We start from the raw sequence: 24,391 nt of genomic DNA on the forward strand, positions 1-24,391 counted from the left end.
AGTACACCCCCACATTTCATAAATATTGTAATATATATTTTCATATATTTTCTGGCAACAAAAGTGAGTACACCCCTAAGTCACAATGTCCAAACTGGGCCCAAGTAGCCATTTTCCCTCCCTGGTGCCATGAGACCCATTAATGTCACAAGTCTCAGATGTGAATGGGGAACAAGTGTTATCGCTCTCACTCTCTCAGACTGGTCACTGGAAGTTCCACATGGCACCTCATGGTAATGAACTATCTAAGGATCTGAAAAAATTAATTGTTGCTCTTCATAAAGATGGCCTAGGCTATAAGAAGATTGCAAAAACCCTGAAACTGAGCTGCAGCATGGTGGCCAAGACCATACAGTGGTTTAACAGAGCAGGTTCCACTCAGAACAGGCCTTGCCATGGTCCACCAAAGAAGTTGAGTGCCCATGCTCAGCGTCATATCCAGAGGTTGGCTTTGGTAAATAGATGTATGAGTGCTACCAGCATTGCTGCAGAGACTGAAGGGGTGGTGGGTCAGCCTGTCAGTGCTCAGACCATATGCCGCACACTGCACCAAATCGTCTCCAGGGCTGTCGTCCCAGAAAGAAGCCTCTTCTAAAGATAATGCACAAGAAAGCCCGCATATGGTTTGCTGCAGACAAGCAGACTAAGGACATGGATTTCTGGAACCATGTCCTGTAGTTCATTGAGACCAAGATAAACTTATTTGGTTCAGATGGTGTAAAGTATGTGTGGCGGCAATGAGGTGAAGTGTATGAAGACAAGTATGTTGTGCCTACAGTCACTTGTGGTGGTGGGAATGTCATGGTCTAGGGCTGCATGAGTGCTGCCGGCACTGGGGAGATACGGTTCATGAATGCCAATATGTACTGTGACATACTGAAGCAGAGCATGATTCCCTTTGGAGACTGGGCCACAGGGCAATATTCCAACGTGATAATGACCCCAAGCACACCTCCAAAATGACCACTGCCTTGCTAAAGAAGCTGAAGGTAAAGGCGATGGACTGGCCAAGCATGTCTTCAGACCTAAACCCTATTGAGCATCTGTGGGAGATCCTGAAATAGAAAGTGGAGGTGTGCATGGTCTTTAACATACACCAGCTCTGTGATGTCGTCATGGAAGAGGACTCCAGTGGCAACCTGTGAAGCTCTGGTGAACTCTATGCCCAAGAGGGTTAAGGCAGTGCTGGAAAGTAATGGTGGCCACACAAAATATTGACACTTTGTGCCCTATTTGGACATTGTCACTTAGGGGTATACTCACTTTTGTGAGTATACTTATTTGCTACATAAATATTTAAAAAGGGAAGACTTCTTTATGATACATTCAACTTGCTGATATATAAGAAATCAAGAGGATATTCAGAGGAAAGGACATTGGTTAATGTTAATAGGGTACAAGATTTTCTATACTGCACTAAAAGTTTCTTTTAAAGAGACGTTCTCAGTTGTGTGAAACACAAGACTATAATTCTCTAATAAGAAGTGTGTCTATAAAGAACAAGACTTTCATAGAGATATTTAGATATCCTATCAAGATCTTGAAATAGTGGCTTGCAAAGGGTCCTATAATTGACAGCCCAGCCCAGGTCTTTCAAACTGGGGAAGTTTGGGCAAAGGGCTTTCAATTTATGTTTTTTAAAGTAAAACTGTTTAACTAACCCCAATGCAGAAACAAATCACCCTAAAAATCCCCTGATTTAAAATAGCTCGTACAAATTGAAAAGACCAGTCTTTGTTATCTTGAAAAATAATTATTGGTTCCAAACACTTTTTAAAATTTGGAAAGAATACAGACTGCTGGGGCTGAAATATTGATCCTCAAAAAAGGCCTTTCAAAAGGGATAAACAACCACTTTATTGTAAGACTGAGCATGTGTGAAACAAGCATATCAGCAAGAGTGTTTTAAAATGTATACAATGGTGACTTGACTTACGGATGTCTCTAGTTGCGAAAAATTTGAGATACGAAAAGCTCCAGCTGCAAAATATTGCTTTGACTTGCAGCTGGAGCTTCAAGTTACCCCCCCCCAAAAAAACCAACACAGGGGAGGTGGGGGAAATGCAAAATGTGAACTTTCAGTTGACCGTTGGCCAGCAAAGAGGCTGTTTGTCTGCTACCTCGCTCATCCCAGTGGTTAGAGAGTGGATAGAGAGAGAGAGTCTTCAGACTACCTGGTATTTCCTGGTACTGCCTGGTACTGTACTGTATGGACTGTATTTTGTTGGCGTTTTTAATTTTTGATTTTTGGATTTTTGACTTTTTTTAAAAGAGAGACTGCCTGTTCTGGGTGAATACATACACTGTACAGGTTTTTTTTGTAGCTGGGGGGTAGGGCTAGGTGGGGGGTTTATGTTTCTGTGTCCTGATGGGTCTCACAGTGGGGATTTAAAATGTGAAAAGTAGACTGTAATATTAAATAAAAATTAAATGTGAAAATTAGACTGTAATTTAAAAATGTAAAATTTATTTATTTTTGCATTCTGTGGCTTCTAGGGTTTGTGTACTGTGACCTCTCTGATGTTTTAAAATGTGTGGGTTTAAAATGTGTCTTCAGTGTCTTTTTTTTCTTTGGGGATCTGTTTGCTGTAATAATGGTTGCTGGTTGTTGATGCAGGCAGGCTGTAAAATGCAGTTTAGACTCCACAATCTTTTTTTCTTAAAATCAGAAAATATTCTGTGAGGGGCTATGCTGGCTGTTGATGCAGGCAGACTGCAAAATGCAGTTTAGACTCTCTTTTTGTGAAGAGGAGTTCTGTGCTGGAATAATGCTTGTTGGATTCTGTGACTTTTTAAAAGGTGTTCTGTTTAAAAGGTGTTCTGCTATTTTTTAACCTAAAAGATGCTTGGCTTGGTTTAAAAGGTGCTTGTTTTTAAAGGTGTTCTGTTTAAAAGGTGTTCTCTTGCCCTTTTTTAAAGCTAAAAGGTGCTTGGTTTTCTTTAAAAGGTGCTTGTTTTTAAAGGTGTTCTGTTTAGAAGGTGTTCCCTCCCCCCTCCTTTCCTGCCCCCTTTTTTTAACCTAAGTTCATCTTAGGTCAAAAGAAGAAAAATTCTCCCCGTAGTGGTAGAGTACGGATTAACCAGCTTTGCATTAGTTCCTATGGGAACTAATGCTTTGACTTAAGAACGGCGCCTCTACATAAGAATGAAAAACAGTCAGAATGGGTTAAATGGTTTTCAATGCTTTCCTATGGGAAATGGTGATTCGACTTATGAAAATTTCGAGATGTGGCCACCATTCCAATACGGATTAATTTTGTAAGTCGAGGCACCATTGTATATTCCTGCAGCTTCATAGACTGGGAAGGGAAATGTTTGGAGGGCAATGAAAGGCCACAGAGATAGTCAGAAGACAGGTTTTCCTTGACAAATAAAAACCCAGGTTTGCTCTAAAGTAAGTAATGGAGTAGCAGTCCTCCAGAAAGGAATATTTTACTATTTTATCTCCAGGGAATTAGAAATTTTATGAGAAATATTCAAAATATTTCTGCATTACAAAAGCACAAAGCAGTTGTGTTTGTCCACTTGATTGTGCTAGTGTATAACCTATACTCTGGACAAGAAGCTAGACATAGGAAAGAATATAGAGAAACATAGGCAATGGTGTCAGGCTAGGTATATTTTATCTCCCTGTTTAATCCATATGAGGAACATAGCATATGGAAAGCTGGACTAGATTCAAATGACGGACAAGTGAAAATTTGTGGAAGAAACATCAATAATTTAAAATAATGCAGATGATACTATATTACTGGCATAATGCAGCAAAGGCTGGAAATGAGTCCTGATTAAGGTGAAAGAAGACAGAGCAGAAACAGGACTGCAAATTAGCATTAAGAAGGCAAAAACTGGAATTACTGAAGAACTACACAACTTTAATGTTGGCAATGAAGAAACTTAAATTGTTAAAGATTTTGTATACTGTACCTTGGTTCAGTTATCAACCCAGATGGAGATTGCTGGCAAGAAATCAAAAGAAGACTGAGACTTTGGAGAGAAGCTATGAAGGAACTTGAGAAGATAATCAAATCAAAGATGTGGTACTGGAGATCAGGAGCAAGATCACCCACATTTTTTATTTCCAGTTACTATGTATGGATGTGAAACCCATTGTGACAGTGAAAGGAGCCTACAGGAAAAAGATAAATTCATTTGAAACAATGTTGCTGGAAGAGAGCTTTGTTGCTACCCTTGACTTTCAGAAAGACAAATTAAGTGGTCCTACATCAAATCAAGCCTGAACTGTCTCTAGAGGGAAACAAATGATGAAACTGGGGCTGTTGTACATTGTGTACATCATTTGCTGCAAAATACAATAATGCTAGGAAAAGTTGAAGGCCACAGTAAAAGAGGAAGATCATCTCATAGAAGCATTGACTACATAAAGAAACTTGCGTTTCCAAGTACAGTGGTGCCCCGTATAGCGAGGTTAATCCGTTCCGGATTAACCTTCGCTATACGAAATCTTCGCTAAGCGGGAAGTAAAAAGCCATTGGAACGCATTAAACTTCATTTAATGCGTTCCAAATCGGCCCTAAACTTCCCACTTAGAGAAGTTTCCTGGCCCCGGGCAGCCATTTTCGCACCCTCCCCTCGCTTGCCGAGGGCGCGAAAACGCCACGGGGGGCCATTTCGGGTCGTTTTGAAGCCACAAAACAGCTGTTTTGCGGCTTCAAAACGGACCCGAAATGGCCCCGCGCGGCGTTTTCGCGCCCTTGGCAAGCGAGGGGAGGGCGCGAAAACGCCGCGCGGGGCCATTTCGGGTGGTCCGCGGCCGATTTGAAGCCGCAAAACAGCTGTTTTGTGGCTTCAAAACGGCCGCGGACCACCCGAAATGGCCCCGCGCCGCGTTTTCCCGCCCTCCCCTCGCTTGCCGAGGGCGCGAAAACACAGCGCGGGGCCATTTTGGGTCCTCCGGCGCCCATTTTGGAGCCGCCGATCAGCTGATCGGCGGCTCAAAAATGGCCGCCGGACGCCCCAATCGTCGCAAAGCGAGGTGCGGCGATTGGGTGCTCCGTATAGCGATCCCGAAAAAGGGGATCGCTATACGGATTCGTCGTTGTACGGTGCGCTCGCTAAGCGAGGCACCACTGTACTAGACAAGGCTGTTAATGGTAGAACATTTTGAAGGTGACACAGGGTGACCAAAATTCAGAGGCAACTTGATGACACATAATAACATGCAAATCCTGCTAACCATGGCAACACAAATGTTTTTCTTCACTTAACATTTATGCAGATTGGCTGGCTGACTTGTTGTGCGGCATATACAGTGGTGCCTTGACTTACGAACTTAATCTGTATTGGAAAGGTGTTTGTAAGTCAAAATGTTCATAAGTCAAAGCACTATTTCCCATAGGAATGCATTGAAAACCAATTAATCCGTTCTGGCCCAAATAAAAAAAAACCACTGCAAGCCCCTGGGGCTGCAAAAAACAAAACAAATCCTAAAATCAACAGAAACATAACCCCACCAGTCCAATCCCTCCCTGCAAAAGATAAAAAAAGTTTTTTTAAAAAGAGCAAAAAGCAGCTTACCTCCACCGCCGATGCCAAGAAGCCTCCCGGACTCCAGCTGCCGCTTCCATGTCAGGGCATCTCCTCCGCCATGGGAGACCTCCCCGGGGGGGGGGGTCCCCTGCTGCCGCTGTTCACCACCTTCGGAGGCCTCCTCGGGCTTCATTGCTGCCATGGGAGACCTCCCAGTGGTCCTCTGCCGCCACTTATCACTGCCTTCATGCTTTCCTGGGGGGGAGGTAGACCAGACCTACCAGGGGAAACCCTCCCCTGGTAGGCCCGGTCTACTCCCCAGGAAAGCCTGAAGGCAGCGATCGGCGGTGGCGGGAGACCCCCAGGAGATCTCCCATGGTGGCAGGGAAGCCCCGGGAGGCCTCCGAAGGCAGCAATGGAGGTGGCGCCGGAAGCCTGGGAGGCAGAGCCTACTTTCCCTAACCGTTAGGGCCAAAGAGTTACAAAGAAGCAGCCTCTTCACCACCAAACAGTTAGTTTTTTTTGAATTTCCCGCCTTTTTCCCCTGCCTCTTTTTGTTCGTAGATCAAAGCTCCCGCCGCAAGTCAAAGCAAAATTTTGCGGCCGGAGCTGTTCGTAAGTAGAATGGTTCGTAGGTCAGGGCGTACGTAAGTCAAGGCACCACTGTATAGCACCCAGTGACCTGAGTTTGAGCTTTCCTGAGAGCCTCCGTGGTTAGAAAATCTGGAAGCCTTGGACTTCATTGGAGAGTTCAGTTGTCACTCTTCTCCTGTAGTGCCAGCTGAATCATTCTAGATCCTGTCTTTTACTTTCAGTTTCCCCTTTCTTATGGGGTTGTGTCATGTCTCATTAGCTAGCAGAACCAAAGCTGTCTAGATGGAAGGAGTTGTTCAGCAGCATCTAGATGATCCGTATGTTCTGCATTCCTGCCTCATTTTTTTGCGGGGGGGGGGAATCTTACTTATCTGTGCACAGAAGAAAAACGTGAACCTGTTTTTCTTAATGTGTCTTGCAGCTGACCTCTAGGTAGAATAATGTTTTTGCCACTTTTTTCCATGTAACTTTTGAAGGAATGGCAGAAAAAGAATATTTTTTTTCTCCTTTGGGAGGAACAAGCTGTGTTTTTACAGGGACATTGGTAGCAAACTTTTCAGTGGGGGAAAGGAGAGTGGTGTTTTATGTCTGAAATTTTCCAGGCTGCAGCGGAAGAGAATTAGGTCATGTAAATATGTAGTGATGCCCTTTCAACTAGAGGGTGCACTGAAAATTAAGGTGAGTTGCATATCCTTTCAAAACAAAGTGATATTTGGACCAAAGCCTACATCCAAATTATGGCTTTAATCCTAAAACAACTTACTCTAGTATCCTGGCACAAATCACTATATTCCAATTCCCAGATGTTTTATATGGCATCCTCCAGCTTTTGGCATACCACCTCCATTAGCTCTAGGCAGCATGAAAAAAATGGCTGGATGATGGGATATGCAATCCAAAACAACAGGAAGACCATGTGTGTGGAAAAGCTAGAAGAGACCCAAAGGGTCATCAAGTTCCTTGAATCCAGCCCAATGTCAATGCAGGAAATCCACAGCTAAAACATTTGTGATAGGTGACCATCTAGCCTCTGCTTAAAAATCTCCAGTGAAGGAGAGTCCACACCCTCTGAGGCAATTGATTCCATTGTTGAATGGCTCTCATTCTTAGAAAATTCTTCCTAATGTTTAGCTGAAATCTCTTAACTTGAACCCATTACTTCTGGTCCTATTCTCTTCAGCTGCAATGTGGCAGTTCTTCAAAGGCTTCAAAATGGCTATAATACCACCTCACAGGCTTTTATCCTCCAGGGTAAACATGCCACATTTCCTCAGTCTTCCCTCAAAGGGGTTGGTTTCCAAATGTCTTTATCATTTTGGTTCTTTTCCTCTGGACATGGTCTAGCTTCTCAATATCCTTCTTAAACAGTGGTGCCCAGAACTGGACAGTACAGTGGACCCTCGACTTACAGATGGCTTGACTTACAGACTTTTCGAGTTACAGACTTCTCTGGCTGCAAAATTTAGATTCGACCTGCAGCCAGAGAATCGACTTACAGACCAGAAAAAAAATGGAATAAAAATAGAATAAAAACCACTGGTTATGGGATTAATCGGTTTTCAGTGCATTGTAGGTCAATGGAGATTCGACTTACAGACTTTTCAAGTTGCAGCCACCATTCCAATACGGATTAATTCCTTAAGTAGAGGGTCCACTGTACTCTTGAATGAGATTTGACTAAAACAGAATAGAGTGTGACTACCACTTTCCTTTGTGGGACGTAGTGGCACTGCAGGTTAAACCGCAGAACCCTCTGTGCTGCAAGGTCAGAAGAGCAGCAGTCGTCAGATCACATCCACGCAACGGAGTGAACTCCCATCGTTTGTCCCAGCTCCTGCCAACCTAGCAGTTTGAAAGCATGTAAATGCGAGTAGATACCACCTCGGTGGGAAGGTAATGATATTCTGTGTCTAGTCACACTGCCCACATGACCACGGAAATTATCTATGGACAATTGTTGGCTCTACGGATTGGAGACGGGGATGAGCACCGCCCCCTAGAGTCGGACACAACTGGACTAAATGTCAAGGGGAACCTTTTCCTTTACCAATTTCCTTTATCTGGACATTAACCTTCTGACACACTCTAAAATAGCATTCACTTTTTTACTGCCACATCACACTATTAGTTCATGTTTAGCTTGTGACCTACTAAGACTGCTAGACCCTTTTTATATCTACTACTTCCAAGCCGGTTTTCACCTATCCCATATTTGTGCATCTGGTTTTTTCCAGCCTAGACTACATTTTTCCCAGTTGAAACAAATTTTGTATATGAAAATTAAATACACTTATTTTATTTTAAAAAATTTTTTCTGTAAGAGAAACCAATCTTATTCAGAAATGGAGGATGTTAAGAAGTGAATTCCATTTATCTAAAGGAGTTTGAGGCTAAAGCTTTTGTAGTATACACAGTGCATGACAGACACAGTGATGCAGCCCTGACAACATATTTACTAGAAATTCCCAAAAGTGTTGATTATTCAGAGCTAAGGATCACACTAGATATTACAAGATGATACCTTTCGAACAGAGTTGCTATTTGAAGTGTTCAAAGATATCTGTTTGTCAACGCGCTTGATTTTTCTTTCCTATGTATCTCAGTTTAGATAGGTGGCTGCAGGGCCAGAGTTTGATTGTTCGATTCCCTTTGTGCTTTCTGGGAGTACAGCCAACCTGTGTGGCCTTGGGCAAGCTGCACAATCCCAGGGCACCCCCAGAAGAAAGGAATAACAGACCACTTCTGAGTATTCTGTACCTGGAAATCCCTGAAAAAAGGTTGCTATAACTTGACTGGATGAGAAACCAGAAGAGATGAGACGTTTCTCATCAATTGACTTGATGAGAAACTTGAAGAGAAACCAGAAAGGATGGTGATGATGACGATGACTAAAATATGCCCATTAAACAAATGGGAATACTTAAGTAAATATTTGTATGAGTCCCACTGATTCAATGGACCTACTCTAGCTGGGACTACCAAATAGATTTCATCCTGTCCTTTCTTGTGTTCAGACTGTAGTGGTATTTTTTTTTTGCCAAAGCAGCACCAAATAATCTTAGTAACGATGTAGATGTGGGATGGCCGCAGAGGAACAAGGGAGGCCATGGGAGCAACTTGCCAATGACGCATCTACTGAACTGTTCAGTGCACAGAAAGTCGATACCTGAGCCTTGTTACGAGAGATATGTGGGCAGACACTTCGTTGGGTCTGTTTAATGTTTGTTGTTTAAATTGCCTTTTCTGTTTCCATGACCCAAAATGAGCTAGGATGTTTCCTTGGTGTAAAGAAGTTTCCTTTGCTTTTTTCCCCTAACGGTGACACCCTGAGGCGACACACAAAGGGCTTAGGTCTAATCCCACTTGTGAAAAGGTACAAGAGGACCTTCCCTGATTTTCAGTGATTCAGTATTTTTAAAATGACTTCTGCCATGAACTGACATTTTTACCCAGTTCAAAAGTTCACTAGAAGGGAGGGTTGACTTATGGGTCAGGGTGTAGAAGGTCAGTATTGGTGCTGGTGCACATGCTTTCTTAACCCAATCTGATAAGTGTTTTTTCCTCTTCCTTAGAGTTTTGGAAAACCTTGAGACTAGTTTTCAAAACACCACAAGGACAGTAGCCATGTAGGATGGGGGATCAGGGGAGCTGTAGTCCAAAAGAGAAAAACTAGAAATCACTAGGATCTATAATTCTAGTGAGTTTGACATGACTTAGGCTTTCTCTTTTGCTTCAACAGAGTAAAACGACTACTAGCAGCTAGACGACGTAGTTAGTCCAAACAAGTAGCATTTTCTACATCTCTCGGCTTTCTTTCCCATCAAATCGGTCGGGCACAAACACCCCATCCACACGAGGACTCTCCTTCCTGGCTGTAGGGATACCAGAGGGGAGCTCTGACGAGATACTGAAGTTGGGTCCACTTGGAAGGTTGAGAGGCGGGAGTCTTGCCCTTTGGAAAGAAAAATAGGCGGGAAATGGTGGGCGCCTGGCAGGCGTCCTTCAGACGGGCAGACTCAAGGCGAGCAGGTGGGTGGGTGGGTGGGAGACAGAGAGGGGTTCTCAGTCAAATACAAAAGGCAGGAGCGTCACCCCGAAAATCCACCGGGACGGGACGTCCTCGGAGAGTGAGATGCCCCCTGGACGTCGCACGCCGAGACCCGCCGGTGTGCCAGACTTAACTGTATGAATCTGTAGGACGTATCCAGCCCCAGACTCGTTTGTTCGGAACGTGTGTGTGTGTGTGTGTGTGCGCGCGTGCGGCGGGAGGGAAAGGACTGAGACTCGTCCTCCATTCAATAAAACGAAACCCATCGTCGTGACGGGAAAAAAAGGGACTCCTCTTTCCGTCGAGGCGCCGCGCCAGGAGAGCAGGTTCTCCTAACCACGGCCAGCTAGCCAGCCCCCCCCCCCCCCGCAAGCTTTTCTCTCTCGCGGACGCAGCGCTCAAAAGGGAGCGGACGGAGCTCAGGAGCCCTTGTGCCTTCGAAGGCGGGGAGGGGGAGGGTGGCGGCGGCGCCGGCCGCCGGGAGAGGTGGAGCGGCGGCGGCGGCCAGGGGGGGGGGGAAAGAAGCGGAGGGCGTACTGCACACACACACACACGCACACGCACACACACCTTGAGGAGAGCCCTTCGCTTTTGCACAGGCATCCAGACTCCGCACCAGACGCACGCACGAGGCGCCACACACACACGCCCGCGCGCGCGCACACGCACACACGCAGATTGCTAGCGTGCCCGTGGAATCCAAGCCCGGATTCCTCCCGGCACACACACACACACACATACACACACCCATCCCTCTTCGGTGCCTCGGTGTGTGTGTGTGTATGTGTGTGTGTTGTGTGCGTGTGCGCGCGCGCCTGGCTGCGGTGTGTGTCTTTTCCCCCCCTGTCCGTGCGGTGCCTCTGCCAAGACCCACGCGCGGCTCGTGCTCTTCCTTTTCCTTTTCTTCTCTTCTCTCTCCCCACCCCTTTCCTCTCCTACCCCCACCCCACCCCAATTCCCACCCACCCACCTCAAACCCCCCCTCTCTTTTTTTTTCTTTTTTCTTTTTTACCACTCTCTCTCAAACTCTGCCTCCCCAAGCCCTGAAAAAATGCCTGCCCGTGAAGCGAGGAGAGGGCACCGGGTCTGTAAATAAGAAGTGAGTACTCGTGACAATGGCGCGTCTCGCTGGCTCGGAAGGAAAGCAAAGAGAGAGAGCGAGAGAGAGAGAGAGGAAAAGGCTGCCTGGAAATGAGGGGGGGGGGATGCTGCATGCGCCTTTAGCTTTTGCCGATGCATCTGCTCTGTAGAACAGAGGACCCCACCGCCCCACCCCATCCCCTGCAGGAGAGCCCATTTGCCCATGCCCACCCACCTACCCACCCACGCCGTCTGCCTGCCCCCACCCGCCACCCCTCTTTGCACGGACTCTCTCTCTCTCTCTCTCTCTCTCTCTCCTTTCTTTCTTTCTTTTCGCGCTGCTGCATGCATGCAACACCTGGGCGCCTCGTTGCTTCGTTACACTACATCTTTGTTTCAAGGGGTGGGTGTGTAGCTTTGGGGGTCGGGGTGGACGGAGGGGGGGGGAAACGCCAGCAAGGTCCACAAAGAGAGATGGGGGCTTTGCCATCCCCCGTCCTTTATGAGCGTGGGAAGACGTGCCGGCGTGCCGTTTTGTTGCAAATGATTGCGAGAGCATCTTGGGTTGCGTTGGGGAGGGGAAGGGAGGGGGGAGCACAGGAGAGGGAGAAACTGGTGCCCCCCCTTTTTTTTAAACAAAAAGCGAAAAGAGGAAAATAACACTAAGGTTGATCTGTCGTGATGCTTTTCCAGCGGAGTCCCTAATTCCTCTCGGGGGAAAAGGAGCGGGGAGGGCATGGGACTTAGTCCTGGCAAGGTGCACGAGACTCTTGACGGCCAAGGAGGGTGATGGATGGATGGACAGCGAAGGAGGCTGAAAGCACAACCGCCTATTGGATGTGCCATCCGCGTAAGAAAAAAAGGGGCTTTACTGTGCCATTCTTTTCTCCCTTTGTTAGCTTAGCTGCATACAGCTTTCTGCGGGCGGGGGGGGGGCCTGGAGACTCTGCTACCCAAAACTCCAGGAGAATCTTTAGTGTATGGGCATGCATTGCATCTGGTCGGGAGGGCGGCATGATGGTTGTTCTTGCTATTATTATGTCCAGGTGTGTGGAGAGGGCTTGTTGCAATATTCCTGGACTGCCACCATTTTGGGGCGAGGGAAGGGATGTTAGAGCCAGGTACAATATGCTAAGCCAGGGAAGAGCATGCATTTAGTGGTAGCAGCTGCATTCAGCCAGGAGGACAATGATGATGGTGGTGGTGATGGAAGCAGTGGGGATTACTCTTGTGTCCCCTCCCCTTTCTGCTCGCCCTGCCCATCACACATTTTCTCAAGTGTGGTTTACTACCCGCTTCATATTTTGATCAGTTCAGTCCTGCAGAAGTCCAACGGGGCTGCGGGGTTGATACTGGAGCTCCACTGGGCATGCAAATTGTCCTGTTAAACATCCACTCTTGCTGTCAGCAGTCAAAAAAAGGAACTAACCTGAAAGCCTGTAGGCAGCAGCATTTGCTCAAAATGATCACACCAGTGATTCTGGAGTACTTCTGAAATCAGCGGGATTAGTTCCATTATAATAATTGAGGCAGAATGAGGTAGTTCTAAAGCTGCATCTTTGGATAGGTAGATGGCATTCTGGTAGCATCTTTACTTTGTGATCAGAGTGGTTATAAAGCCACACACTGAAAGGAATTAGGGAGGCGCAAGTGTTGCCTCGAATCCACACTTTCTAGGAGTTGTAAAAAAGAATAACTGCTTGATGACACTGGGATGAGTCATGATTCACAATCTGAGGTTTCTCGTCTTGTGGCCTCTGTTCCTCTTGGCCAGGCAGGGGAAGGAAGGAAAAGGGAGATCAGGTCTATCATGTTAATTACAATTATTATGGGTGACTCTCTGCTTTAAAATCAGCCAGCCTGTACCTCTCCCAATGCTTGATGGTGCTCCTTGTGCATGTGGGTAATGATATGGATTAACACTCTGCTATGCATGTGTCTGCCTTCCAATCCTTTGAAAGACATGCCTGTCTTTAGGAGTGGTAAGCATGAAAGAGAGAAGGTGGAGGAGGGAGAGATTTGTACCACTGCTGAAATATATTGGAGTTCCCCTACACTATTTGTATTTAATATTTCACGTAAATCATCTCTGTGATCTTATATGCATTTTTTCTTAAGTTGGTGTGCCATATTGTTATTGATTGATAATCAGTGCAGACATTGCAGATTTAATTCGTATGAAGCAAATTCATGACATAGACTTAAGAAAGTCTTTGCCGCCCTCCCAACATTTGATATTCTAAGTCTCAAACATGTGCATTAATTTTTCACCCAAGTACTGCTACACATCTCATTTAACAAATACTCACCAAGTGATGCTACTTGTCGTGAACTGTGAACAGTTGTGCACAAGAGGAAGTGGAGATGCAAATATTTTAATAATACATATCTTTGAGTCCAGCATATTGTGTGTGGGTTGCTCTCTATATGTAATGTTCAGAAAGAGACTATTTGTGTTAACTTTTCAATACTAAACTAAAAATACAGAGTAGGTATCTCATTAGTAATGCTGAAATGCATCAGGAAAGGTTAATTTAAATAAACAACACAAGAACTAAATGCTGTATGTTGCTATGAGAATATGTGCAGTAAATTCCTAGTATTGTTTCATTCTCGTTACATTTGGTGATTTAGCTACATGAAGTATTTCAGTGCTTGAACCACAAATACAGTACTATAATACCATTAGCTGAAGACATGAAGGAATGAACAGAGTACAGTAGTGCTGTTTGCCAGTTGCAGGAGCCTCTTCCATTCTTGTCAAGACAGACAAGTCAATTCCATATTGAGCACCATCCTCTCTGAGGTTAAATAGTTGCATGGATTAATAGCTTCCCTCTAAACCTCAAGCAAGAAAAAGAAACTTACATCAATCACTGACAGGCCTCATAAAAATAAAAAATTAACATTCCTCTCTCCCTCTCCCTCCCTCTCTTTTCTTTTCTTAGTGGCGGCTCCTGACTTGCTGGACCCCAAATCTGCCACTCAGAACTCCAAACCCAGGCTCTCGTTTTCTACCAAACCCACTGTGCTTGCTTCACGGGAGGAGAGTGATACAACTATTAATGTTATGAAATGGAAGACGGTCTCGACCATCTTTCTGGTGGTGGTTTTGTATTTAATTATCGGAGCTACTGTATTCAAAGCCTTGGAGCAGCCACATGAAACTAACCAGAGAACAACTATCGTGTTTCAGAAGCAGATGTTTGTAGCACAGCATGCCTGTGTAAATGACACAGAACTTGAAGAACTGATTCAGGTAATTTCCTGTAAAGAAATGAGCGCTTGTCATGTTTTAAAGGGAACAGAATTTGTCATTTGCATGGGATGCTACTATACTAGCTACCTTGCACTGTGGCTCATATTTGTACATTGGACTAAGGTAGTGTGACTTAAGGCTGCACGTGCAAAAATCAAGGTAACCCTGTTTTGGTACTAGGATGGTGTTAATATGAATATTTCCACCGAATCCTTAAACTGTGCTTCCTTAGTTTGTTGTTCAGTGGAAGATGCAATACTGTATATTGCTCTTATGCTGGATAAGTTGCTGTATTGCCTGACAAAAAGAGCAAAATAGAGCCTTACCCACTACTTTTTATGAAGACTGCAGCTAAGGATGAGCAAGTATTAACAGTCTCACTAGCTTGTGTATATGTAACTGTGGTGGAGAGCTCTAGATATAAAACCCTACCTTGTACTTTGAAATGTAGTTTTTCTCTGTGTTTTGGATAGTATAGTTCTTGGCTGTTGATGAATAATGAAAAGAAATTACTACACTAAACCTGCAGTCCAGAGTAAGTGACATGGTATCCAGGTTTAGCTTAACATGAAGTATGAGAGATACAGGTTTAGCTTAACATGAAGTATGAGAGATACAATCAACTTTGTATAAAGATTTGTTATGTTCTTAAAGAACAGTCTTATTAAATAGAACTCACTTATTTGGATGCAAAGACCAGACTTCACAGCCTTGGAAGTCCATTGGAATGCACCATAGAATGGAGTAAAATTAGCTACTTTGCACTGCAATCCTATGCGTGTCTACTTAGATATAAGTTGTACTTGGTTGAATAGGGCTTCCAAGTAAGCATGGATGTGGAAACTACTCAAAAAATGTGTGTTTTTAGCCATTTTGGGGTGTCTCACTATACTGGGACTCTTCACTGAGATTCCCCCCTCCATGCACCAGGGAGATCTCCTGGCTTCCCTCTACCTTCCCCCACCTCCCTCATCTGTCAAATTGCACACAGCTTAATGCTCTCCCCAAGAAATCTTGTGCCACTTTCTGCAGGACATGTAACCATTATACATAGGTTGGTGTTTCCACCAAGGGGGAAAAAAAAGGAGAGAGAAGCATTGGAAAAAATCCATCCATTAGCCGCCTAGAGTGGTCCTGACCCGACCAGATAGGCGGGATATAAAATAAATAAATAAATAAATAAATAAATAAATAAATAAATAAATAAATAAATAAAATAAAATAAAATAAAATAAAATAAAATAAAATAAAATAAAATAAATGAATTTTCCAACCAGGGGAAAAACACACACATGGAAGAATCTCACGATAGGGATAAAAAAGAGGTGGTTTTTTAAAAAAAAAATTGCAAAGATGATATTCCACAAGCAATATTGATTGAAGTACTTCTCCTTAAATATGTGATAAATTCAAGACAGAAAGTCTTCCATATAGATGTCTGTGTATGGGATTGCAGGCATATACTCATACAGGTCTGAATGACGTAACTGATATCCATGTACTTCTAGGCTGTGCCACTTTATCATTTATTCACTGTGAGTTCTTCCTTTTCCACGTTACGTTTTCAAAATTGTATCAAAATATGTGTTTAAATATTATTTGAAAACATATATGAAAATGTGTTTTCTCTCAAAAGACACATGTAATTTTGATACATATTTTGATTCATGTGCTTTGATACTTTGAGAACAACATTGCAGTTTTCAATTAAGTGCTAAATGTCATACATATTTTACTTCAGATCATCATATTAGTACTAAGTGAATACCACCATCTTCATAATCTTTGAACTGCAGAGGTGGAGAGGATCATATGGATGCTTGACTTCATTTCCTGTCAAGGAAGAACAGTGGGGAATTGAATTCCCAACCAGACACAGAAACTGCTGACAAATTCATTTTAAAAATTGCTAATTCATTAATTCATATTTGAAGGAATCCATGCCCCCAGCAAATCATGAATCACTAAATTTTTAGCAAATTTTGATTTGTCAATTCATTTGGCTAGAAAATGACCCCCAAGGCACCTAGAGACACCAAAATCACAGGGAAATTTCCTCTGACTCTCCTCCACAATTCCTCCAAGTTTGGTGAAGATTGGATTTCCCTGGGTCAGCTGCAAAAGGGCACTTTCCTTTGTAGTGGACCCAGTTTGTGGGTGTATAAATTGGTGTCTCTAAGTGCCTGGTGGAACATTCCTGGGGGGGGGGTCTCCTTGTGGTCGTATACTCATATGTTCGAAACCCAAACCTCACCAAACTTGCAAAAGTTGTAGAGGAGACTCAAGGGACGCTTCCCTGCAAATCTGGTGTCTCTAGGTGCTGGGGCGGGGAATTTTATAGAGTTTTAAAGTTAAAAAAATGAATTGACAAATCGTTTCATCAGAAAAAAACCATTAATTTGTAATTTAATGATTTGGTGACCTTGACGAATCACAAATCAAAATGAATCACCAATTTTCTAATTGCTAGTCTAAACTCTTCTTAAAATCAACCACAAGTATGTTTCAGGTTGGTGAGAAGAAAGATTAAGTGCTACCAAATGATCTGGAGCAGCTTGTGGTCTGATAAGGAGAAGCAGCTAACCCTAAAATTTCAGCGGGGTGCAGCCCATCCTCTGGTCATGAGCTGTCTATCAGTGACAAATTTGTAAGATGCTTTTGTTTTTGCTATAGTGGTTTTAGCCCAAGAAATACTTCAAAGGCTCACTGTTTCACTGTCCCATTTGGATCACCTTAAGACACCTCCATGCTTTTCTTTTGAGTTATGGGTTGCATACGGATTGCAGTTTCACAGCAGTGCTTCCATTCTTCACCTTGTTAAGAGCTTGCCCTCCATTTCTGTCAACCTGTCATCTTTTGTAGTTGCTTAATTGCTGTTGAAAATACATTATGCTGAGGAGACCGGTTTTTGTTGCTTGTTCATAGAGCAATTATAATAATAGTTTTTAACTCCAGGGAGGATTGTTCTCAGTATGATTCAACACATAAACAGTATTTCTGAACTGAATTTTCTGAAGGTAAACATTAGGCAATAGTAGGGTATTAAGATAGCACTAATGACAGTCTGTGTGGGGGAAATTATAGGACTGTATTCATTATAAAGCTCTGTTTCCAGACCCTGGGTAGCTTGTTTCATGATCATACTGGATTTCACTTTTTAAAAGCCTTTTGTGACCATGGCTGAGTACCAACATAACAAACGATAGAGATAGGACTTCTTGAAATGTTCCCAGGAGTGTGTAACAGTGCAGATCTTGAGGAGCAGCTGCTCATCATGATTTATTACTTTAACGATGCATCCAAGAAGAATTCCAATGTTTAGGCAGCTATGTTGGCAAATCCATGAACTAGACTGCGTCTTGAAGAGGAATGTGTCTTTTGGAAATCTCATACGTCTTAATTCCCTTTACAGCAGGAATATATATATTTTAAGGCAGCAATATATTCTTACTGGGAAAATTTGTCCCATTTCTCCCTGCAGTTACTGTGAGGTTTCCTACTAAGCTCAGAGGAAAACAGAGAAGCTAGAGACTGTTGAATAGGAGATGACGTTCTCATCTCTACTGATCATAAAGTTCCAATGCTTTGATCCTTTGAACCCTGGCAGTACTTCAGTGGTACATGTACATTTATATACGAGTGAATTATCAATGTGAGTTTTCTGTGTAAGATTTGAATCAAATTTTATCTCAGTTGCATTTGCTGTAAAGTACAACATGCCCAATTACCAGTAATTTGTGCTGGTTGTATGTTGCATTTACAATAAATCTGCCTTTGGTATAGTGGACCTGGTTGTTTTAAGGCTGTGTGTCATAGAATGTTTTTTGTGTCATAGAAAAAGAAGATGACATGACTGTATTTGAATAAATGTAGATTGTTGTACATGAAAAAAATAAAACACCCCCTGAAAATAAGCCCTAATGCATTTTTGGAGCAAAAAATTAATATAAGACCCTGGCTTATTTTCGGGGAAACATGGTATATAGTTAGCAAATGTTTCCAGTATTGAGTTTTGCCTTGTTCTCAGTGCCCCCACACTGCTGTCCTTCCCCTTTTCCACTTATTTCTTTTGCACTACTCTCTCTGTCCATTCAGGTACTCATTCAGTGTTTACCAGGATCAAAACATGGTTAGTCCCTATCCACTCCTTTCCTCCATCTTTTTTCTTCTCATGATTCAACTTGTTTCTTCCCCCATCATAGTACTCAGACCAGAACTAATGAGACAGAAATATAACTTCTTTGGACTATAATTCCCAGAACCCTCAGCTAGTTCAGCTGTAATCATTCAGAGTTCAGCTAGTTCAGCTGTAATCATTCAAAGTGGGAAATTGACAGTACCTATGCAAAATGTAATGGTTCTAGTTCTGTCCTTTTGAGATGTCTTTCAGAACAAGCCCACCTTTTGCTTAGAATTCTCTTGAACAATCTACCAGCAGAATGGTCACCACTGGCAAAGCAGCTTCCGTTTCCATCTTGCAGCCTCTCAGGCATTGCACAATATTTGCTACAAAGGATTGGTGGGCCTCAAACAAATTTGGAAAGTGTGAAGGGGGATTGCAAGAAGGCAGAGATGATGGGGAAATCCCATTGTGTGAGTAGAAGCTTCTGGTGCAATCAAGATGAAATGCCATCTTAGACTATTATGTTGTGCATGCCATCGGCATTCACATTTTTGGTGTGAGAGAATAATGTTGTAGGAATGTGACTTCCTCTAACTGTTTCCTAGGATTTTGACCTCATTTCATTCTCACCTGTTGGTCTTCTGGATAGTTTGAACTTTACTTCCAGAGGCTCTGTGCAGAATAACAGCCAGGGATTCTGCGCATTAAAATACCTGGAGGACCAGTGGTTGAGAACGACATTTCCAAGTAGTGGTACAGTTGACAAGAGGCAAACAGAAGATGGGGGAGATTAAAAATATTTGTTATTCCATACATTTCAGACCTTTTTGTTCAAAAAAGGATGTTTAAATTAGTTTTAAATATTATTTCAAAATAATTTTGTCTATATTTCATTTATCACCTTTCTTGTCATCTTTGTTCATATTTTGTTGGGGTTTGGGTTTTTTTGAAAGCTAGTACTGTCACACCGAACACCTTGTGAAGTGAAATCTCGGCATGATAAGATGGATGCATTGAGATACACAATCTTCCAGGTAACAAAAATCCACCATTTGTGACATTACCCATGTGGTACACTATATGCTGGAAAGTCACTTCAGCATACTTGGGATCTCTGTCATAGTGGCAATATATATAAGAGCCAATTGTGTCTGTTGCGTGGGCAAAGTGCTTGATATGAAGATGCTTCAGGGCAATGTGTCGTAGGAAGTAGCAACATCAGAGAGTTATGCAGATGTGTCCTTCTGCTATAATGTGGTACTGAAAGTGATTCTTCAGGCCATATCACTTAAACAATGTATGAACCGAACTGATAAAGTAGTTACCTTTTTTCAGGAGCAATCTGTCCATATACAATCACTATGGATTAACAGGAGTGCTCTAGCCCCAATCTCTGTTTCTGGTGTCATTGGCCCCTGACACATGGTGAGAAAAATACAGAGGGACAGCTTCCACTATCTGTGGCAGCTCTTCATGTGAGATGGAACGGTGGGAAATCAGGGTTCCAACTCATGAGGAAAGCTCCCATGGATAGCAGGGAATGTTGTCTTCAGATGGCGACAATGGGAGCAGAGGGGGCATGGCTGGAACCTATACCTTTGGGATGAATATAAACAGGTAAAATCTGAGTAGGATTATTGATATATTAGTGTGTTAATAAATGTGAATTTGGGAAGAGAAGTTAGTCGGGATAGGTTTTTCAGATCTTTTGTAATACACATTTATGTTTCTCCATTCTGGGATTTCTGTCTAACAAACATATAAATGTAGCTCACCTGGGAGAAAGACCTTAAATAAAAGGAAGGCTTTGAGATAGAGCTCTGGCTAACCTCTACTTTAGAAAAAGAGCCCCCAGATAGCCATGAGGCAAGAAAAGGAAGCTTGGGTGGAGCTAGGCTTCACAGCCTTCCAATTTAGGCCTTATAAGTCTCTGTGAGGTATCTGAACTCCCAAAATATAGAATTATGAGATATATAGGCCGAGGAAATCCCACCCCTAGAAGTTAACTTTTTAGAGTCAAAGACAGAAGAATACTCACCTGACATAGTTTTCAAATAATATTTCAAATAATTATGTAGTGTGAATATCTTACTGTCACTATAATGAAATCTAAAACCAACAGGCTACCAAGGGTATTATCTCTGCTCTTGTTGCTTTATATCATGCTGTGCTGAAATGTCAGAAACTAGAATGAATTATATTATGTTTTGAATTAAAGGTATGAGGAAGCCAAGTCCAAACCATGCCCAGCACATTTGTTTCAGGCCTAGGCAGCATTGTTGAAAGATAGTACTCTTAACTGGAAAAACTGGAAAAGGAAAACCTATGGTGTCTATTTAGAGTTAGTTTATTTTTTTTAAAGTATTCCCCAAGTGTGCCTCCAAAAGATAAGTCTTATTTTTTCATAGATATACAATGGCCAGAATCCTGTTGGTTGTCCCAAGCAGAGGAATTTGTTTTATTGGTTCACTGTTCAATGATTAATTCTGTGGCAGAAATCTGCTAGCAGAACTTACGCTGCTTAGGGCTGATGATGTCCTCAACTATGGCAGCATTTGTAAATGAAATGTTTCTGGTTCTTCCCTGAGGCTTCCTTAGGTTCCCTTTCATCTTGAGGGCCACAGAATGGAGTGGTGGGGAAATCCTTTAATTGCAAAGATCCCACCACCAAAATTTTCCCCAAGCTCTTTTTCTGCCCCCTAGGGCCTCTCTGTCTCCTCCAATGCTCCCCGGAAGTCTTGTTCTTTCTCAAGTGCTGAAATGCTGTACTGTATTAATAATATTTAAAAAATAAAATACAAAGGAAATCAGTTAGCTATTGTAACTATAACTCCTTCTCCTTCAGTCACATCCCTTTGGGGGTGTGGCCTCCCAAATCCTTGGCCAATCTGGAAAACAGCCCTCAGCTCTGCCGAAGTTGTCCACTCTTGTTAGAGAGGAAAAAATTGGTGACACAAGAATGATTCATAGCAAGCTGATTCTACAAGTCTTTCAAGTGCTACCTTTTTTAGAGATACATCTGAAGTTTTTTTGGAGCCTATCTTTAAAATGCAAATGCAAACTACAAACATTGCATCTAAGCTCTATCTATATATGTTTGTACTTTAAAAAAATTCAATACAATTGACTTCAGAAATTACAGAACAGGTCACTGGAATGGTTAAGTCATCAGGGAGACACTCATTTTGTGTGATCAAATTCAAGAGCTGAATAAAATCAGCCCTGAGTTTACTTAGACCTTCTTATCCTTATCAACTGTCTGTTGTTTGGAGGATGAACTTACTAGTGATGTAATGTGCTTCGATATGACTTTCGTTGTTTTCACTCCCACAGTTCACATCATCATTGGAGACATTTCACTTTTTGTTACTTGTATCATAGTAAAAAGAGAGTCTCACATGAACTGTTACAATAACAGGGACTTCAGATAGTACATTCAGAATTGTAGCATTTTTAACTAGTACACAAAGTACAACTGTATAGCCTTGAAGGGCAGCTAAGAAACTGAATCAACTCATAAAAACATTAAATCATAGTTCATACTAGCTAATTGAGAGGAAAGGGCTTCCCAGATAGCCATATCTGATCATACAACAGATCTATCTATCTATCTATCTATCTATCTATCTATCTATCTATCTATCTATCTATCTATCTATCTATCTATCTATCTATCTATCTATCTATCTATCTATCTATCTATCTATCTATCTATCTATCTATCTATCTATCTATCTATCTATCTATCTATCTATCTATCTATCTATCTATCTATCTATCTACCATCCTGATCTGGAAGAACATACAGCTGCAGTGTTAGGGTATATGGCACACTGTATTGACACGGTCACAGTGGATAAACGTATCCGGGTTTATCCCAATCAAAAACCTTGGATGACCGGGAAGGTTAGACGCCTGATGTATGCTAGAAATAAGGCTTTTAAGTCTGGAGATGATCTAGACTACAGTGCAGCAAGAACGAACTTGAGGAGAGGCATTAAGCAAGCTAAGGCCGAATACAAGAGGAGAATTGAAGACTGCTTTCTCAGCAATAACATGAGGCAAGTTTGGCAGGGGGTTCAACAACTAACAAACTACAAAGCAAAAAAGGTTTCCTCGGGCGGAGGCGTGGAGGTGGCTGAGGAGTTGAACAACTTTTTTGCTCGATTCGAGATCGATCAAACTGAAACTGTTCGTTTGCCATCATTTACTCAGCAGAGTCCCCCCTTCATTGTGAATGAGCAGGATGTGAGACAGACTATGAAGGTGGTTAACTCCAGAAAAGCAGCTGGACCCGACTTAATTCCTGGTCGGGTGGTAAAAGACTGTGCTGATCAGCTAGCCGGGATATGGACTATAATTTTTAATCGATCCCTGACACTATGCACAGTTCCCGTCTGTCTCAAGGCTTCCGTCATCGTTCCACTGCCTAAAAAGTTGCCTACAAACAGTCCGAATGACTACAGGCCGGTGGCACTAACTTCAATCTTAATGAAGTGCTTTGAGCAGTTAGTTCGGAAATATATTATCTCCTGCCTTCCTGATTCCTTTGATGGGCTTCAGTTTGCTTATAAAGAAAATAGATCAACCGAGGATGCGATCAATACTGTGCTTTATATGGCTTTATCCCACTTGGAAACACAAGGGAATTATGTAAGAATGCTGTTCGCGGACTTTAGCTCTGCTTTTAACACCATTATACCCCACAGATTAATAGACAAACTTAAAGATCTTGACTTTCCAGATTCTATCTGTCTGTGGATTTGGGATTTTTTAACAAATCGTCCACAAAGGGTTAAACTGAATGACTACATCTCTACTGACAAGATACTCAGCACTGGCACTCCACAAGGCTGTGTCCTTAGTCCACTACTGTTCTCCATTTATTCATCAGATTGCACCAATAACCATCCCAGTAATAGGATTATCAAATTTGCAGATGATACTACACTAGTAGGACTTATCTCTGGGGATGATGAGTCTGCGTATCGGGACGAGGTATTACAGCTATCCCGCTGGTGCAAAAAAAATAATCTTTTATTTAACATCCAAAAAACCAAGGAATTCATAGTGGACTATAGGAAAAAAAGAGCAGACATTCAGCCACTGTATATAGATGGAGTTTGTGTGGAACAGGTGGTTGAATGTAAGTTTCTTGGGACTATCATAACAAATGACCTGACTTGGAGTGCAAACACCGCTGCGTTAATCAGGAAGGCACAACAACGGTTGTATTTTCTAAGGATTCTTAGAAAGCAACAATTGACTGAGAGTTTGTTAATCACCTTCTATCGGAGTTCAATTGAGAGTATATTATCCTACTGTCTCTGTGTATGGTTCACGAGCTGCACAGTGGCAGAGAAAAAGGCAATTCAAGGGGTGATCAAGACGGCCCAAAACATCATTGGCTGTTCACTCCCCTCTTTGGAAGAATTGTATAAGAACAGATGTAAGAGGAAGATATCTAACATACTGAAAGACTCCTCTCATCCGGGATATCAGCTCTTTAAACTATTACCATCAGGAAGGAGATTCAGGGTATTGAAAGCAAGGACAAGCAGATTCAAGAACAGTTTTTACCCAAGTGCAGTATTGAGTTTAAATGCGGGGCCATAAGTTTTTGGTGGACTTTTTAATTGCTGAGAGAAAACGGGGTATCTATATTTGGATGGTGAAAGTTGTGTATATTTTAACTTTTTTTTTGTAGTGTTGTCCAGTTTTACCTTGGGGAAGAGCACCTCATTTCGTTGCACCCACTTGTGAGCGCAATGACAAATAAATTTCTTATGTCTTATGT

At 42.6% G+C, this 24,391-nt stretch overlaps 1 protein-coding gene and 1 long non-coding RNA gene across 7 annotated transcripts in view; both read left to right on the top strand.

Annotated features, from left to right (window-relative positions):
* Window positions 1–24,391, top strand: part of KCNK2 (potassium two pore domain channel subfamily K member 2) — a 181,385-nt gene that overhangs the window by 50,311 nt on the left and 106,683 nt on the right. For 2 of the 6 annotated variants that reach the window (XM_020808679.3, XM_020808680.3), the window contains exons 1-2: window positions 11,749–12,062; window positions 14,161–14,471. In XM_020808679.3, the coding sequence (XP_020664338.1) occupies window positions 12,002–12,062; window positions 14,161–14,471 (372 nt within the window). In that variant the 5' untranslated portion in view covers window positions 11,749–12,001. Of the gene's footprint in view, window positions 1–10,929; window positions 11,232–11,748; window positions 12,063–14,160; window positions 14,472–24,391 lie in introns of those variants that run through there. The other 4 variants (XM_078382954.1, XM_078382955.1, XM_078382956.1 and 1 more) reach the window with 3 other exon arrangements.
* On the top strand, window positions 15,439–15,732 carry LOC140704515 (uncharacterized). Its single transcript, XR_012083744.2, has 2 exons — window positions 15,439–15,525; window positions 15,560–15,732. It is a non-coding gene; the product is annotated as an uncharacterized LOC140704515 (long non-coding RNA).

Source organism: Pogona vitticeps, chromosome 1 (assembly GCF_051106095.1).
Source record: "Pogona vitticeps strain Pit_001003342236 chromosome 1, PviZW2.1, whole genome shotgun sequence".
NCBI classification, from domain to species: domain Eukaryota; kingdom Metazoa; phylum Chordata; class Lepidosauria; order Squamata; family Agamidae; genus Pogona; species Pogona vitticeps.